Genomic DNA, 17,630 nt, shown 5'->3' on the forward strand with positions numbered 1-17,630 from the left:
CGGGCAATGTGAGATGATAACACGACCCCTGTTTGTATTTTAACACACCATGGTGGATACATTTGCATCATACCTTGATTTGTTACTCTCCTATGTACCTATGGATGGACTACTGAGAGGCTTAACGTTCACATCAGGTTCCTGGGGAGGCAGTTTGACAGAGAAGGAAGGTTACTAGACAGTGAACATCAGAGTAAAGAGGTAAGTTATTCATAATTTCAAAATTTGTAAAGAGTTGCAAAAAACTGTGGTGATGTAATAATAAACTTCTTTTTCTATACAAGTTGCCTTGCCAATATTTCTGGCTTCGCCAAAACGGACATTGCAGATTCATAGGTATATTTCCTTGGCAAAGTTCAGTGGGTTTAACATCACAGTTCTTCGTCTATCCATGTCTTGTACGCTTCTGTCTTGTCGCAAGTATTGTTAATCTAATTCTAATTCAGGTTAAAATTCGGTACATAGTTAATTCAAATCCATATGTAATTCATCAATAATGTATGTTCACTAAATATACACAAATTACATATGTTAAGTAAGGATAAGAATTTATGGATGAACAACTTCTTGATTACAATTAAGAGCCACGTTTCGGTGTAGGCTCTAACAGCGTAATCAAGCAAGTGATCACTCATCCCTACTTAGTACTCCAACTTCTAAATGCCAATCAAAGAAGTTATCACATTTGTTCTTTATTCGTGCATATAAATGAAATATTAATGCCCCAACTGTGTTTATCGATGCGGAACAGCCCGCCAGTTAGCCCTATCCTAGGATATTTAATTTACGGCCCGCTTCCTGCAGAGTTGATCATAAACACATCTCCATTAAAACACAAGGTTAGTCTTATATTCGGCATCTTAGACAGCTACGAATGCTTGGTCCACCACCATGTGTAATGTAATCAAGTACAGTGTTGATCTGAACCATTTAAACGTTGAAACACAGACGCAAGCTTATCATTTTGTGCTTAAGTATGAGAGTTCAGGGCAAAGAGGGGTAGAAAAAGTTGTTATGTAACAATACATTTATTTGAGTTCGGATTCCGGGAATTCCCAGTGCACCTGCTTCCTCACACCACCTAGTTAAATATCCATATTAGGCATTGTCGATCACCGCTGTTTCTGAGAATCACGTCAGTGTACAGCATTATCTCGTCATATTGCCCAGAGAGCAGTGACGGGAGGTTGTGAAAAGCGCCCGTCTTTTGTGTGAGATCAAGATACGACCTGGTTACATCATGCAGCCGTGGAGTCTCATCGTCTTCGTTGCAGGTAACATTTTATATTTATATTTCAGTTTTCTGTAGCATAACGTCAACTGACGAACATACAGCAGAACCTTTCTTCCGAAGCGCGCATTTGGCATATTAATTATCGCTAACCAAAGCTTCACACATCTGACATATGAATAATTAGGTACAGCGTATCGGTAAGACTCGCTGATGCATTGTTTATATCTAATACAGGGTATTTACACTTGCAAACGACCCGTGAAAATCCGGGTTAAAATTCAGCAACCCATTCGTGCTTTGAACAACAAACAAACCATTGCAAACTCGCATGATAACCTCTTTTGACGGCCCCATAATCCTGCAAAATGAACAAGATATTTAGTTTTTGTTTTTATCTAACATCCACGTATCTGGTACACAGCAGTATTTCCATATGAGATAATGTTGGTTAATAGCAGTTTCCAGGTGTAATGTCACGCGATATATCGCACTGTGAACAGGCAGGGGGTTAGCCAGAAGAGGTCTGTCGTGCCCCAGGCAGACTTTTGTATACGCTAGAGAACGGGGGCCATAGACTACATACCCCGACCCGGTACACTATCAGACGGGACACTTAAGACAATCCCCCATTGTCGTCATCGATCGATTCTGTAGCCGTGTTTCGTAGAAAAGAAACACAGCATCGCAGCTAGCTGGAAGTCAGACGTCATTTTGGACTGCATTTCTACATCATAACACAATCGAAGATCAGTAAAATTATTTTCAGTAATCGTCAATAAGCAGCGTGATTTTTGGTTCAGTCTGATTGGAAAATTGACGGCAATTGTTCAGTTGGTTACATTCTCACATATATATATACTCAACAACAAACGTTCCTATGACACCAATATTTTAGTGTATTTTTCATGCAAGGAAAGTTTGGTTTTCAATATAGTAGTACATGTGTGGAATCAAGTCACCAAAACGCAATTGTTTGGTTTGGTGGTGGTGATGGAGGTGGAGGGTAGTCAAAGCAAAGATGGAAGCGATCTTTTGGGAGAGGTGGGTGACCCTGAAAAGGGCCGTTTGGAGGAAGATTATGAAAAAACGGGAAACGGAATCAGGAACCGGAAACGTCATCCTAGCTACTTTGCCTGTTGGACTCAGTGGTAGCTGCATGGTGGCCAACGACCAAAGTAGCTACAGTTGTAGCATGGCGGTTTGTGGTGTTCTGGCTTCTGCTTGAACTCGTCAGCATGAGTCAATTATTCTATCCACTGTGATGGTGCACAAGTCAACCATTTGACCCACTCCTCCAATGGTGACATCGTCCCTAATTCCACTATATGTATCTTAACACCTTAAGATGCATCGTCCCGAGGTATTGGATACGCCACCCCATCGCATCGTGTGGGTGTACAGCGAATGGCAACCGCTCAATCATGAGTTGGAAGAGATGGCAGACCGCTTAGGGGTCACTCTTGAGTTTGTGCAATGCATGAATGAAGCGGATCGTGCCTTGCCTGAAAAAGGAGTGGCCCTTCATTGGCTTGCCATCCATGATTTGCCGGGCAACAATACGAAAGAAGAAGAAACGGAAGTGCTGCGATGGTTCACCAAGAAAAGTCATCATCGAAACACATCCGTGCTGTATCTCATGAAGCCTATGAAGACGCCACCCAAGAACCATGCACTCACCTGTTCTTGGACTTGAGTCGTGGCCAATGCAGATGGCCTAGACCGCTGAAGACATGGCCCAAGCACCGACAGCGTGTTCTGCTTTCATTGCGGCGTGCCAGTGAGAAGATGGGAGAATCAGATCTACCAGGAGCCTGCCAATCAGAGCAACGCGAATGGTGTATCATGGCCGCCTTCCTAGGAGGACGTTTCCTTTTCCCGTTTTCCAGTTCCCGTTCCTGTTTTTTTTCATCCTTTCCAAACGGAGACGCCACCCAAGAACCTTACACTTACCTTTTCTTGGACTTGAAACCAACCACGTTGCAAGACCGCCTGTTTTCGAGATCCGACATGCCCATCGTTAATGTGCCGAACCTGTGAGATGAGGAGAGAAAATTTTCATAAAAGCAGGTGAACCCGCAGACCTTCCTTCCCGTCACAGCCATCATGGGGCAAAGACGGTCTGTGAATACCATGCCACCATCCCAAGATGTCCCCGATACTGAGTGGGTGTCTGAAAAGGTGGAAGAAAACACACTCTCTTCTGGAGGCACGACCTTCCCCTTCTTACACCTTGAGTCATCCTTCTCATCCTGGATTTGATTCATTTCAACAACGTCTGAGGTCTTTCCAAACGTGGCCTAAACAGATGGGGCAGACCCCTTATGACATGACCATGACTTGCTATTTCTATCAAGGACGAGGTGATCGTGTTATCTGTTATTGCTGCGGTGTGACACTCTGCCAATGGGAAGCCACAGACAAACCCTGGAGAGAACATCTGAAGCACGCCAAAGTCCCCTGCGAATACTTGTGTGTGTTTTGTCCTGATGAAGAAGTGAACGAAAAATACAGACGTCTGTTGTCCGAAGAAGCATGGAAGAGAAGAGCAGAGTGTCTTGTTGACTCCTAGTAACAAAGTTTTCTGTTCACAAAAATCACATGGACGCCCCCTCATCCTGTGTTTTTTGTTTAATTGGTTCATGTGAGTGGGGATTAAAAAAAAATTGAACAAAAAATAGGTGTTGTGTTGTTATTAGGATTGGGATCGGCAGGCACCCCCGAGTGAAAAAACAGGATCGACATGCACACCCTAGAAAAAACAGGATCAAAATCTGACCAATCAGAAGCTTGGGTTGTCGACCCATCAGAGGTCTCCCATGGTAAAATCCATTTCCTATGGAAAACAAACACAAGGGTCGGGCTGGTTTGGAAAACCAGGGCTCAGGCCGGGTGCCGGAATGGACCAATCAGCGCGCTGCATGTTTGACCAATCAACGTGCAGCGATGTTTGATCCGGTCCTTCTATAAAGAGTGAAGCCACTCGAGTGGAGTCAGTGTCACTTGTGAAATAAAAAAACGCATCGAGAATGGCAGAGAGGAAGAGCAGTACGAATATGAGTGAGGGACCCATGGTGACTGAGCTGACGGATGCTCATGGATCCAAGATTCATCTGTGGAGTACGAATGGCTGTGATGATAGGTCGCCACCGACACCACCGCCGTCGCCGTCCAGTAACCCGACGTCGCCATGTCATCAATCTTTTGAAAGCAGGGTCACTTCGTTTGAGTCGTGGCCAATGCAGATGGCCCAGACTGCTGAAGACATGGCCCATGCGGGCTTCATGTACACGCAAAGCACCGACAGCGTGTTCTGCTTTCATTGTGGCGTGCCAGTGAGAAGATGGGAGAATCAGATCTACCAGGAGCCTGCCAATCAGAGCAACGGGTATGGTGTATTATGGCCGCCTTCCTAGGAGGACGTTTCCGTTTCCCGTTCCTGTTCAAGTTCCTGTTTCCCGTTTTCCGATCCTGTTTTTTTCATCTTTTCAGGGCCACCCATCTCTCCCAAAACAAACGTTTTGATCATTGCTTTGCCAACACAAACAACAATCCAAAAGAACCCATTTCCTCCCTGGAGGTATATGCCTACGAGTAAAACACACGCCTACGAGTAAAACACCACGTATGTCTATCGATCTCTCTCTATCCATATAAATGTCTGTTTGAAGACATGCGTGACACCACGTTTGCATGGGGACACGAATGGCAGCACGCATGTAGGCATACACGAGTGCCAACACCTAGGCGTGGATGAGCGAGTGACAACGTCACGTATGTCTATCGATCTATACCTCTATAAACGTTTGTTTGTAGTCACGTGTGGCACCACGTTTGCATCAAAACACGATTAAAAAAAATGCCACGCAGGCATACACGAGAGCCAACACCTGCATGGAAACACAAAAGTACACCACGTAGGCATTCCTACATCACGTCCATGTCTGTCCATGTTGGTCCACCTTTAGAATTCAGATCACCGTTCCACAGCATGATCGTGGTGACGGTGGACATGTCTACCCAAAAGAACAGGATCGAAATCTGGCCCATCAGACGCTTGGGTTGTCGACCAATCAGAGGGCGCGCTCGCCTTTACAGGTCTCTGATTGGTCGAACCGGGGATTGTGCTTTCTCTCCCATGGTAAAATCCATTTCCTATGGAAAAGAAACACAAGGGTCGGGTCGATTTGGAAAACCGAGGCTCAGGCCGGGCGCCGGAACGGATCAATCAGCGCGTCGCGTTGTGGACCAATCAGCGCGTCGCGTTGTGGACCAATCAGCGTGCAGCGATGTTCGATCCGGTCCCTTCCCTTTAAAAAATGATCCTTGTAATACCCTCTACGCTTGTTTTTTTTAATACAATCAAATAAGTGCATAAATTAAATCAACATTCTTAATGGACAAGAAGTAGCCACCTAACGTCGTTACAGACAATGAAGATAGATGCCTCTCTAAGACTCAAATAACAGCTGAAATAATGGACAGCTGATTGTAACGTTTATTTGCAAGAGGGGGTGAAACAATTTCTAAATGACGTTATTTGTTATTTGATTACATGAAGTGCGAAATGGCCCCATCAACATTCCCCATATATACTCCATATCTTCTGGTTTAATATCAAAACAGAGGTTACAACTAGCTATAGGGTACATAGTGCAAGCACCCCACGGGCACGGTTACTGACAAACTAAGAATGATTATCAGGAAGTAGCTGCAGGTGCGTCATAACGATTCTCATTCTCATTCTCATCCTGCCGTTGTTTCAGTGTTAGCGCTACCCGCCATCAGAAACCAGGGCATCTCAGATTGTCAAAACCTTACACAGGACATCATCGGGTGTTCAACGCAGTTCCTGAGTGAAACATCCATCAAAGGATTCTTCACAGATTTCACAAAAGTTTTTGATTTTACACCTCTTCTGTCAAGTTCGAAAACGTGTCAGCCATCGTATGTGTGTTTTTCATTTTTTTCTATTTTTGTAACAGTAGCCGTTCTCAATGTGTAGAAAATCTGGACTCATTATGTACAATAGCCGGTCTCACTGTGTACAGTACCTGGTATAACTGTGTACAATAGTCGGTCTCACTGTGTACAGTAGCTGGTATCACTATGTACAGTATCTGGTATAACTGTTTACAGTAGCTGGTATCAATGTGTATAGTACAAGGAATCAATGTGTACAGTACCTGGTATCACTGTGTACAGTACCTGTATCACTGTGTACAGTACCTGGTATCACTATGTGCAGTACCTGGTATCACTGTGTACAGTACCCGGTCTCACTGTGTACAGTTCCTGGTATCACTGTGTACAGTAGCTGGTATCACTGTGTACAGTACCTGGGATCACTGTGTACAGTAGCTGGTATCACTGTGTACAGTACCTTGTATCACTGTGTACAGTACCTGGGATTACTAAGCGCAGTACCAGGTATCACTGTTTATTACCAACATGGTGAAGATACAGGTGGTAAGATGCTAAATCCGTACGTCACACGTGTGTCGTACAAGGTTGACCTTGTTTTATTCGTTTTGATGGGATAACTGTGACCTCTGTCACACCGGGACTACTTTTTTCATTCATAAAAAATAGCGAGACGTCATTCTTTTACGATTACAAGGCAGAACTGAAGAAATTCATGAGAACGAGAGATATTACCAAACACTTTATTAAACCAAACAAGTTAGTCACACGCATCAAATTCGGTTTGCATTCTATATAAGTTATGCATAGAGCTCCTACAGACATATAGTCGAGCTAGATCTATAAATCGATTTACAATGTACGACTGCCGATCGAGCGCGTCCCTTGAGCGTGACGCGCCCGACCATTTTCGCAACTTTCAATTTGATTTAACGTAGAAGGATAAGCGTGGTGAAATGAAGTCTGTTTAAACTATCTGGACAGATATCTAGACTTACTTGGGATGATCCGGTTGTGCCATCGGTGTCCCCTTTGAAGCGTATGTTATGGCGCTGTTTCGGGAGGTGTTGTTCATGAATGAACGAACACGACAGCACGACCAGATCACTTAAAGTTCACAGTTCCGATACAAATCATTCGATAACTCCGTGGAAGTGTGCTTGACTTCTGATTTTGTGGCCCCAAACATCCCAAATGTGAACAGTAACATTCCCTATCTCTAGCGTAAAACGCTGAGTGGATCGCGGTTGTCTTTTCTTATTCCGGTGGCGACCTTGCCCTTCGATCGTTCGAAGCTGTCACTGACATGCAAGCAGATTTGAGTTGATTTTCACGTCTTTGGTATATAGGGTGGTACAGTTAACATGAATGTCTTTGGCGAACAGTCTGATTTCCCTCTTCCAAAATGGTACGGACATCATATAAATTCAGCTGATAGATCAAGGAAACCGAACAATTTTGATTGCACGGACGGGACCCCGGCAGTGTAATGCGTGTGACTGTTGGTCCGATATTCAAAGCGCGGCGCTAATGTGACATTTCAAATTTTCTTATCGGTGTCCTGCGTACTAACAACATGGCGCTTGAATTACCATAAGTTGAAGACTTTCTTCCAAAAGGATCTTGAGCGTCGGTGCTGGTTTGTTTGCAAACAGAACAGCAGGCGCATGTTGTTAATGCGTATGCATAAACATGTCAACAATGCCCATATTTGGTCATATATCAATATTCATGCGCAACCAGATTTTGCAACCGGTTTCAGTTTGGTCTGTCAACGAACGAAAGTTGTTATGTATTTACACTTAAATATATATTTAACGTGGGTAATAAATAAAATGCCACACTCATTCTTGTTAGATACCATTTTTACGAAACTCGTGAACTTTCTATGGTATCTGACCGAGCTTTCGCTCGGTCAGATACCATAGAAAGTCCACGCGATTCGTAAAAATGGTATCGAAAGCTCGGTCAGATACCATAGAAAGTTCACGAGTTTCGTAAAAATGGTATCTGACGAGAATGAGTGTAGCATTCTCTCTGTACAATACCTGGTCTCACTGTGTACAGTTCCTGGTCTCACTGTGTACAGTTCCTGGTCTCACTGTGTACAATACCTGGTCTCACTGTGTACAGTACCTGGTCTCTCTGTGTACAGTTCCTGGTCTCACTGTGTACAATACCTGGTCTCACTGTGTACAGTACCTGGTCTCACTATGTACAGTTCCTGGTCTCACTGTGTACAGTTCCTGGTATCACTGTGTACAGTATAGCTGGTATCACTGTGTACAGTACCTGGTCCTACTGTGTACAGTACCAGGTATCAATGTGTACAGTACCTGGTATCACAGTGTACAGTAGCCGTTCTCACTCTGTACAGAAGCCAGTTTTACTCTGAAGAGTAGCTAGTCTCACTCTGTACAGTAGCCAGTCTCACTCTGTATAATTGTCAGTCTCACTGTGTACAGTACCTGGTCTCACTGTGTACAGTACCTGGTCTCTCTGTGTACAGTAGCTGGTATCACTGTGTAAAGTATCTGGAATAACTGTGTACAGTACCTTGTATCACTGGGTACAGTACCTGGTACCACTGCATACAGTAGCTGGTCTCACTGTGTACAGTAGCTGGTATCACTGTGTACAGTAGCTGGTCTCACTGTGTACAGTACCTGGTATCACTGTACAGTACCTGGTATCTATAGTTGGTCTCACTGTGTACAGTATCTGGCCTCACTGTGTATAGTACCTGGAAACACTGTGTACAGTACCTGGTATCACTGTGTACATTTCCTGGTATCACTGTGTATAGTACCTAGTATCACTGTGTACAGTACCAGGTATCACTGTGTACAGTTCCTGGTATCACCGTGTACAATACCTGGTATCACTGTGTACAGTACCTGGTCTCACTGTGTACAGTACCTGGTATCACCGTGTACAGTACCTGGTATCACTACGTACAGTACCTGGTATCACTGTATACAATACCTTGTATCACTGTACAGTAGCTGGTCTCACTGTGTACAGTACCTGGTCTCACTGTGTACAGTACCTGGTATCACTGTGTACAGTACCTGGTATCACCGTGTACAGTAGCTGGTCTCACTGTGTACAGTACCTGGTATCACTGTATACAATACCTTGTATCACTGTACAGTAGCTGGTCTCACTGTGTACAGTACCTGGTATCACTGTGTAAACACAAGACCAAATAGCGTCCATTCCAATTTGGAATGAACGTTGGAATGCTTTGGAAAGATCGCTCATTCCAAACTTTCCAAAGCTTGGAAAGATCGATCTTTCCAAAAAATCCAAAATTGGAATGGCAACATTTCCAAACATATTTCCAACACTGGAAATGTTTGGAATGACTTGGAATGGTTTGGAATGGTTTGGAATTGTTTGGAAATATGGTTAGAAGGAACAAGTTAAAATATGTTTTATCAGTAATTTGAACAATAAAAAGACTATGAATTAGGGGCTTTAGGGGTTGCTTATATAGTAATTTTGAAATTTTGAGATTTGGAAAGAATGCCAAGAGTGGGTGGGGGACGAACCAAGGGAGATGTGTGTGTTGGGTGGTTGTTAGATAAGGTAGTTTTGGTTTTATTATTTTATTTGGGGTTTAAATGCGACTAATTAGTCCTGTTTTAATTAGGTATAAACCTAAGGCTTTGAATTTTTCTAATTTATTTTATGGATTTAGGATTGATTCTAGTGTAAGTCCGGTTTTAAGATTTAGGGTGGTCTGTAGTGTTGTTTGGTGTGTTTGGTAGTGTGTGCAGTGAATGAGTACGTGTTCTGGTGTTTCTTGTTGTTTGCAAAGTGGGCAGTTTCCTGTTGTATGTAGATTAGCTATTTTACGGTGATTATTTAGTTTGGTGCGGCCTGTTTGTAGTTTAGTAATTATTCTGTCGATTATTTTGGATGGGTGTAGTATTTTTGGTTTATTTAGGTTTTTTTGAGTACTTTCCTGATTTGGCTATTTAAGTTTTGGTATATATTTTGCCATTTTTTTGTTGATTTTTTGTTTAGTGAGACTTTTGATTTCTGATTTTGAGCTGGGTAAGTTTAAGCTTATTTCTGGGAGTTAAAGGGATAATTTTGCTGCTTTATCTGTTGCCTGTGGTGTGTCTTTTAAGTTTTTTTAGGTGGTTATTTAGGTTCGTGTGTCCTGTTTGGAGTTTTGTAATTAATCTGTCAATTTTTTTAGAGGGGTGTAGGATTTTAGGTTTGGCTAGTGGTTTTCTGAGCACTTTTTTGATTTGGCTATTTGAGTTTTGATATTGATTATGCCATTTTTTGGTTATTTTTTGTTTGTTTACACTTTTAAATTCTGATTTTGAGATGGGTAGGTTTAGGCTTATTTCTGGTATTTTAAGAGATAATTTAGCTGCTTTATCGGCGCTTTCGTTGCCGTAAATTCCTACGTGGGCGGGAATCTACAAGAAGGTTATTTGTTTGCCTGCTTTTGTTAGGTCGTTGGAGCTTTTAAGTATTTGGTTTATTAATTTAGGTCGGTTTTTGGTATTTTTGTTTTGGCGGGCTTGTAGTCCACTAAGGGAGTCGGTGAGAATTAGGATTTTATTGTTGTTTTTAGATTGTTGGTTATGCAGGGCTGAGGCCATGCCAATAAGTTCGGCCGTGAATATAGATTGGTTGTTAGGGAGTCGGTAAGATTGTGTGGATATAACTGGTTGTGTGGTATGGACTCCGAAGCCTGTGTGGTTGGAGATCGGGTCTGAAGATCCGTCAGTGTATATGTGACACCCATTTGGCCAATTTTCATGTATGTATGCAATTGTGGTGGTTTTAGCTATGTTTGGGTCGGTTTGTTTATTTATTTGGTTAGCTAGCGTTGTGTCTATTTTGGGTATTTTGAGTTTAGGGGTGAAGATATTTGATTTTTTGCAGTTTTGTTTAAGATTTTGAGTTTGGTGTTCATTGAGGTAGTTAGTTATTCTTTGGGATATTGGGGTGAGTAAGGGGTGTTTGCGAGCTAGAGTTTGGTTTCTTGGGCTTATGTTTTGGTTAATTATGAGACAACTAACACTGCAAAAACGAAAACGTCGTTTTTTCCGTCATTGGACGGAAAAACGACGTTATTTGGACGCTTCAAACCATCGTTTTTCCGTCCAAATAACGTCGTTATTTGACATCGGAATTTACTGGGAGAGAAGGATATCATCAAGCTCCTCCCTTTCTTGATTGGCATTGTCAATCAAGCAACAGCGTCTTCCGGTATTCCTACTTCTCAGATTTCATTGGTATGTTCTCGCGTGTTAGATTACAGGCCCGAGTTTGACGCTGTACTCGAAGCGCTTAGCGGAAGTACTGAAATCAATCGTTCTGCGCATGCGGATTGCTTAATGCCTTGTCCAAATTTTCCGTTCTGTGCATGCGCGATTTCGCGTATTGTTTCCACTATATGTCACCACTATTTAACAGTGATTCATAAACACAGTCTCGTGATGAGTTCGGAATCGTACAATGTCGCTTTAATTTATGGCACGTACTTGATCGGCGCGTATTTCCCATTAACAAATACAATGATAACGGTAATAATTTTAGTCAAAATAATTAGGAAAGCGAGTATAGGAGTATAGGAAAAGGATTTATACTTTCGAAAGTTATATACTCGTCAAATACGCAAAAGAATATCAACCTGCTTTTAAAACTTATTTTTGTAGAAGGTGATCTTGGTGTTTATTGCCAGATAGTATATGCATATACATTTTCCAGATATTGCTTATTTTAATGTTTATTAATAGTTTTAAGGTTCGTCCGCCTAATTGACGGGATTCCACTTTCTCATTTGTACATGACACTTAAACAGTGTTCTGTTACTGTAAACAGATTAGTTTCAAATTCCAAACTGGTGATATCTATTCAGACTAATGCTTAGTCTCTAAAACTGTATAGTTTTTAAAGAAACAAGTAACTCCATTTAAATTGAAGAGTCACATGGAAGTGCACCAGAATTATACACTGTATTCCGGACGATTGTGTTCTTTTATCTACTTTTAAATGTTGCCTATACACTAATCTGGACGTACTAGTCATTGTTCTATTTATGTCATCCTATTATATATATATATATATATTTATATCAGATATACATTAACGCATGTTACCATTCTAAAGTCATACTCTCATATAACCTTATATTGTTCATAGTATCAAAGTTTATTCAACAACATCAAGAACAGCAATTTAAACTACTGAAACACCCAAACACAAGGTATCAAGCGCTGGTGCAGACGTGATGCATCGAAAAAAACTGTATCGTGATGTCTTCAGAAATACAATTTCTTGCAACATTTATACTACGAGATAGTAAGCCTAAAGCTTACTCACCGATGGAACGTAGACAATATCGCTAATACAGATATCACGTATTTGAATGTTAATACTAAAGACAACACTCATTATTTTTGCAGTGACGATATAACACTTATACACGTTTATTGGTGACTTTCATCAGTTTTGCTATTAATTTTAAAAACTTTGTTTTCACATATACAAGTAGCAATACCCGACTAGCCTGTCATAGATACTTTTGGGGCAGTTTTCAATCTTGTACTGACTTACTCTGGTGTTCCTGAGGGGAGGTTATTGGCTTGGGTGTTATACCCCGTTTTTCTGGTAATCCTATTATTACTTCATTTTTATCTAATGACACCCTGTTCTGTGGATCACGGCTCCGTGACTATCCATAACAATTAAGATGAACATTCAGATCAAGTACATGAATGAGTTTGTTTTGACGCCACAGTCAATCAAAGACCAATGCTGTGCGGTTTGATTACACACTTCTACCAGGTCGAACATCGTGGATCTTTTTCTACCTAAAGAGAATCATAGTTCATATGCTAATCCATCTATTGCCTACGAAAACCGTCCCGCTCAAGATGACCTTACTTGTTGTTAAATCCTGAGTGTTCCTGAGGGGAGGTTATTGGCTTGGGTGTTATACCCCGTTTTTCTGGTAATCCTATTATTACTTCATTTTTATCTAATGACACCCTGTTCTGTGGATCACGGCTCCGTGACTATCCATAACAATTAAGATGAACATTCAGATCAAGTACATGAATGAGTTTGTTTTGACGCCACAGTCAATCAAAGACCAATGCTGTGCGGTTTGATTACACACTTCTACCAGGTCGAACATCGTGGATCTTTTTCTACCTAAAGAGAATCATAGTTCATATGCTAATCCATCTATTGCCTACGAAAACCGTCCCGCTCAAGATGACCTTACTTGTTGTTAAATCCATTCAAATACGCTGAAATGTGCGTGTCAAGGACAGCTGATGTCCGATGCTGAAGAACCGTGTTCACAGCTGCCCGACTTGGTATTTTTCTGCACTGACAGAAACTGGATGTACTGACACACAGCTGTTATAGATATTTAACTAACCCCTGATCAAATAGATGCCCTTTGTTAATCTCTGTGTGGAGTACCGTATATACCTGTGATAACGATACCGGTGGCGATGCTGATGGTGGTGGTGATGATAATGATGGTGACGGCGATGCGGGAACACCGCATGGATGACCTATTCCTGCATAGATATATCTAGATCGGTGACGCTAAGCCGGTGACCCGTACCCAGATCCGGACATACCAGTGAAACAGGCACTCACTCACTCACTCACTCACTCACTCTGTATCAATCTATCAATCTATCAATCAAACAATCAATCAAAATGGAAATCGAGTGACGGATGCTTGACTCATTGTAAGTCTTTGTACGCCATTGTATCGTTGCTAGTGGTACCAGTTACCGGTTTGGGCTAGACGAAGCATTGACGAAGCAAAGAGTTTAATCAGACGTCTCCTTGGGGGAGACAGGTATCACACCTGTGATCCCTGGCGATAAGAAATATGACATTGCGTACCAGGCCAGCAGTTAGACATATCAACGTATAATTGTAAATTCTCCTCGGCGTAATATATATCTTGCAGGTGTACGTAAACAGGATGTGTTTGGTAACTTGAGCAGGAAGCACAAGTACACGAAGGGATGTTATTTCAGATGACAAATGAAAGAAGACAGAAAGATTGTGACCCAAATTTAGTGACTGGTGGCCGTGTCGCACACACGACTTTTTATTAAGTGTATCCTCGAGAGTCAGTAAGGAACTAGAAATAACTGCCTTTGTTCTGTAAATCTCACCAAGTTTCAGCTTTCGCCTCTTCTTTTGTGAATGAGGTTTCACATTTGTAAAATGATCTCTGTTATCTGTCTGTACCATCAACTTAAAGGGGCACTGATCTAACGCAATTCCCCGGGACTGGTTGTTGCCTTTGTTATTGTTTTTTCCCAGTGAGTACCCGGATGTAGAGCAGAAATCTAGACTAGCTCGCGACCTCTGTTGCGCCATTCGTAAGCGCATTAGTCACTTTTATGGATACCGGTAGTAATAAGAGCGTATGGTTACATTGATCAACAAAATGAAATACAGTTTTCGAGATAATAAGGAAATGTAGGTATCTTTGTGGGTAGCATCGGTAATGGTGACGAAGTTTTGATAAGTCACTTGCTTGGTAATTTTGCGATTTTCGTTTACACTATTTTGACTTGCAACACAAAGTAAATATTTCATCTGAGCATTGCTTTTTTTATAGTGTGTATATTTTTTTACTGTCAAAATGTGTAACATATTTATTAAACGTCTAAATATTCAGTTATTTTACAATGTGACTGAAAAACATTCCATCTGTATTATTATGATAACGAATTCCAAACCTTTTGATGTTCAATGTTATCACCAAGAGACTGAAAATGTTACGTTGTAAAGTACATTTCTATGTTGTTTGGCTTCTAATCCTACATAATAATCTGTTGTGATGTTTTTAGGCCCTTTTGATCGTCTTAAAGGGGCACTGATCTAACGCAATTCCCCGGGACTGGTTGTTGCCTTTGTTATTGTTTTTTCCCAGTGAGTACCCGGATGTAGAGCAGAAATCTAGACTAGCTCGCGACCTCTGTTGCGCCATTCGTAAGCGCATTAGTCACTTTTATGGATACCGGTAGTAATAAGAGCGTATGGTTACATTGATCAACAAAATGAAATACAGTTTTCGAGATAATAAGGAAATGTAAGTATCTTTGTGGGTAGCATCGGTAATGGTGACGAAGTTTTGATAAGTCACTTGCTTGGTAATTTTGCGATTTTCGTTTACACTATTTTGACTTGCAACACAAAGTAAATATTTCATCTGAGCATTGCTTTTTTTATAGTGTGTATATTTTTTTACTGTCAAAATGTGTAACATATTTATTAAACGTCTAAATATTCAGTTATTTTACAAAGTGACTGAAAAACATTTCCATCTGTATTATTATGATAACGAATTCCAAACATTTTGATGTTTAATGTCATCACCGAGAGACTGAAAATGTAACGTTGAAAAGTACATTTCTATGTTGTTTGGCTTCTAATCCTACAGAATAATCTGTTGTGATGTTTTTAGGCCCTTTTGATCGTCTTAATCAATCTGGACAGATTTTTTAGTCAAAATGACATTTTACATTTTACACATTTTATAAATTGCCTGAGAGAATCACATTTTACAAATTGACGGTAATCTATACACGCTTACAAAGGAAATGACCTGTGAAAACAACGTCTATCGCGCATTGAAGAATTTCCCAACCAAGACGTAGAGAACCAAGAACGAATCGGTTCAAATGAAGGAAAACAAAATGCAAATACCATAATTACAACTTACCAAATTTATGTGTATAAATAGGCAGCTTCCTTGTTCGAGGAATGTATCCGTGAATATCCACACAAAGGAATAATATCCCACTCATCTGCAGCTATACAAAATAACTTATTCGATGTCACGTGTTTCTGTAACTATCAAATATTCTAAAAGATATATATCGTTTTGGGATATTATAACCAGTGTTCGTTTCTCAACTGATCACTTGGATTGTTTCAGGTGTTTCACATAGGTGTCAAGTCTCAAGGGTTGGCTGAGAAAGGCCACGTGACAACTATTTTCATTACGTCCACGGTTCCTAAAAAATCCACTGAGTTTGATAACAATGAGCAACCAATCAACGTATTATCAGTTAACAAAGTATGTTGTTTTTACATCGGCACTTCACGCCATCATATGAGTGTATTCCCTTTGTTTTAGTAAACCTAGACATGTAAACACTCACTTTTGACATATCCACTGTGCAAGATAACAGTGATTAATCAATCAACGTATTTTCTGTTAATCCTTTGATGACTAGGAACGATCCGTTGATTTACCAAAGTAAATCAACTGATCATTCATCTCTTGCTGCGCTGCCACGTGCATATTACATAACGCACATTTCACCTCACTTCAAACCTGGATTTAGATTGAATAATTACCCCAGACACAATAAATGCCAAATGAGAACCTTTGTCAGGTAATCTAAGTGGTGCTACCACTAATTGTACCTGTAATAAATTCATTAACTGAGCATCAAGTGAATGACGACAAATACACAAGTGTAGGGTTATACGAGAAAACGTGGATGACAACAAGGGAGTAGTAGTCGTATTATCGACGCAATCCGAAAACCGAAAATGCTTTCACTGCATGGTTACTTTTTTTTAGTATTAAACTATAACCATCTGGGGTATTTCCAAATGACGACTTCCGATGAGCTCCGCCGTTCTTTTTGTCTGTTTGTTTAGGCTGTAGAAATTAACTAACATGCGCCCTTTGTCGAATCTTTATAGATCACATTTAACCAATCAGTGTTTATTCAAAAATGCGTAAAAGAAAATATTGCCTCCAGCCTCCAAGTGTATTTAGCTGTCCTTGCAGACGGTAGCCCAGTCTCTGGTCACGCTCAGTTGCGTTGCGTATCATCCGGGTACTCACGGGGGAAAAAACAATAACAAAGGCAACAACCAGTCCGAAGAATGGCGTTAGATCAGTACCCCTTTAACTGCCCTCACACCCTGCAGTTTTCCCGTCCCATATTGCCAAGCAGGTGACCCACAAGGAGGACTCATGAGTTATACTGTGCCTACCACAATAAGTTGTGAATACGTAGCCTTGCTGTGGCCAAACATTTTGTAACAATTTGGCAAACTTTGATATGTAAACAGCACATATAATTCAGTTTTATTTCATCTTAACATATCAGTTGAATCCCACTTGATCTTTGAAGATCCGGTTAAGAATAGATTTACAGCAACCCATGCTTGCCGTTATAGGCGACTATGCTTGTCGTAAGAGGCGACTAAAGGGATCGGGTGGTCAGGCTCGCTGACTTGGTTGATGCATGTCATCGTATCTCAATTGCGTGGATCGGTGGTCGTGATATCAATCACTGGATTGTCTGGTCCAGACTCGATTATTTACAGACAACCGTCATATAACTGGAATATTGCTACGTGCGGCGTTACACAATGAACAACAAAAACGGAAAAAACGGATCCTACTTATTTTGTGGATACCATAACAATAAATCAA

At 41.1% G+C, this 17,630-nt stretch overlaps 1 protein-coding gene across 2 annotated transcripts in view; it reads left to right on the forward strand.

The window, feature by feature from the left end:
* LOC139463540 (uncharacterized) overlaps positions 1-17,630 on the forward strand; it is a 42,898-nt gene continuing 25,268 nt past the window's right edge. The window contains exons 1-3 of one of the 2 annotated variants that reach the window (XM_071244810.1): positions 1-201; positions 1,171-1,274; positions 5,998-6,178. In XM_071244810.1, coding sequence (XP_071100911.1) covers positions 1,241-1,274; positions 5,998-6,178 — 215 coding nt within the window. In that variant the 5' untranslated portion in view covers positions 1-201; positions 1,171-1,240. Of the gene's footprint in view, positions 202-807; positions 840-1,170; positions 1,275-5,997; positions 6,179-17,630 lie in introns of those variants that run through there. The other variant, XM_071244811.1, reaches the window with a different exon arrangement.

Source organism: Haliotis cracherodii, unplaced genomic scaffold, assembly GCF_022045235.1.
Source record: "Haliotis cracherodii isolate W230 unplaced genomic scaffold, xgHalCrac1.p SCAF_16, whole genome shotgun sequence".
Classification (NCBI taxonomy): Eukaryota; Metazoa; Mollusca; class Gastropoda; order Lepetellida; family Haliotidae; genus Haliotis; species Haliotis cracherodii.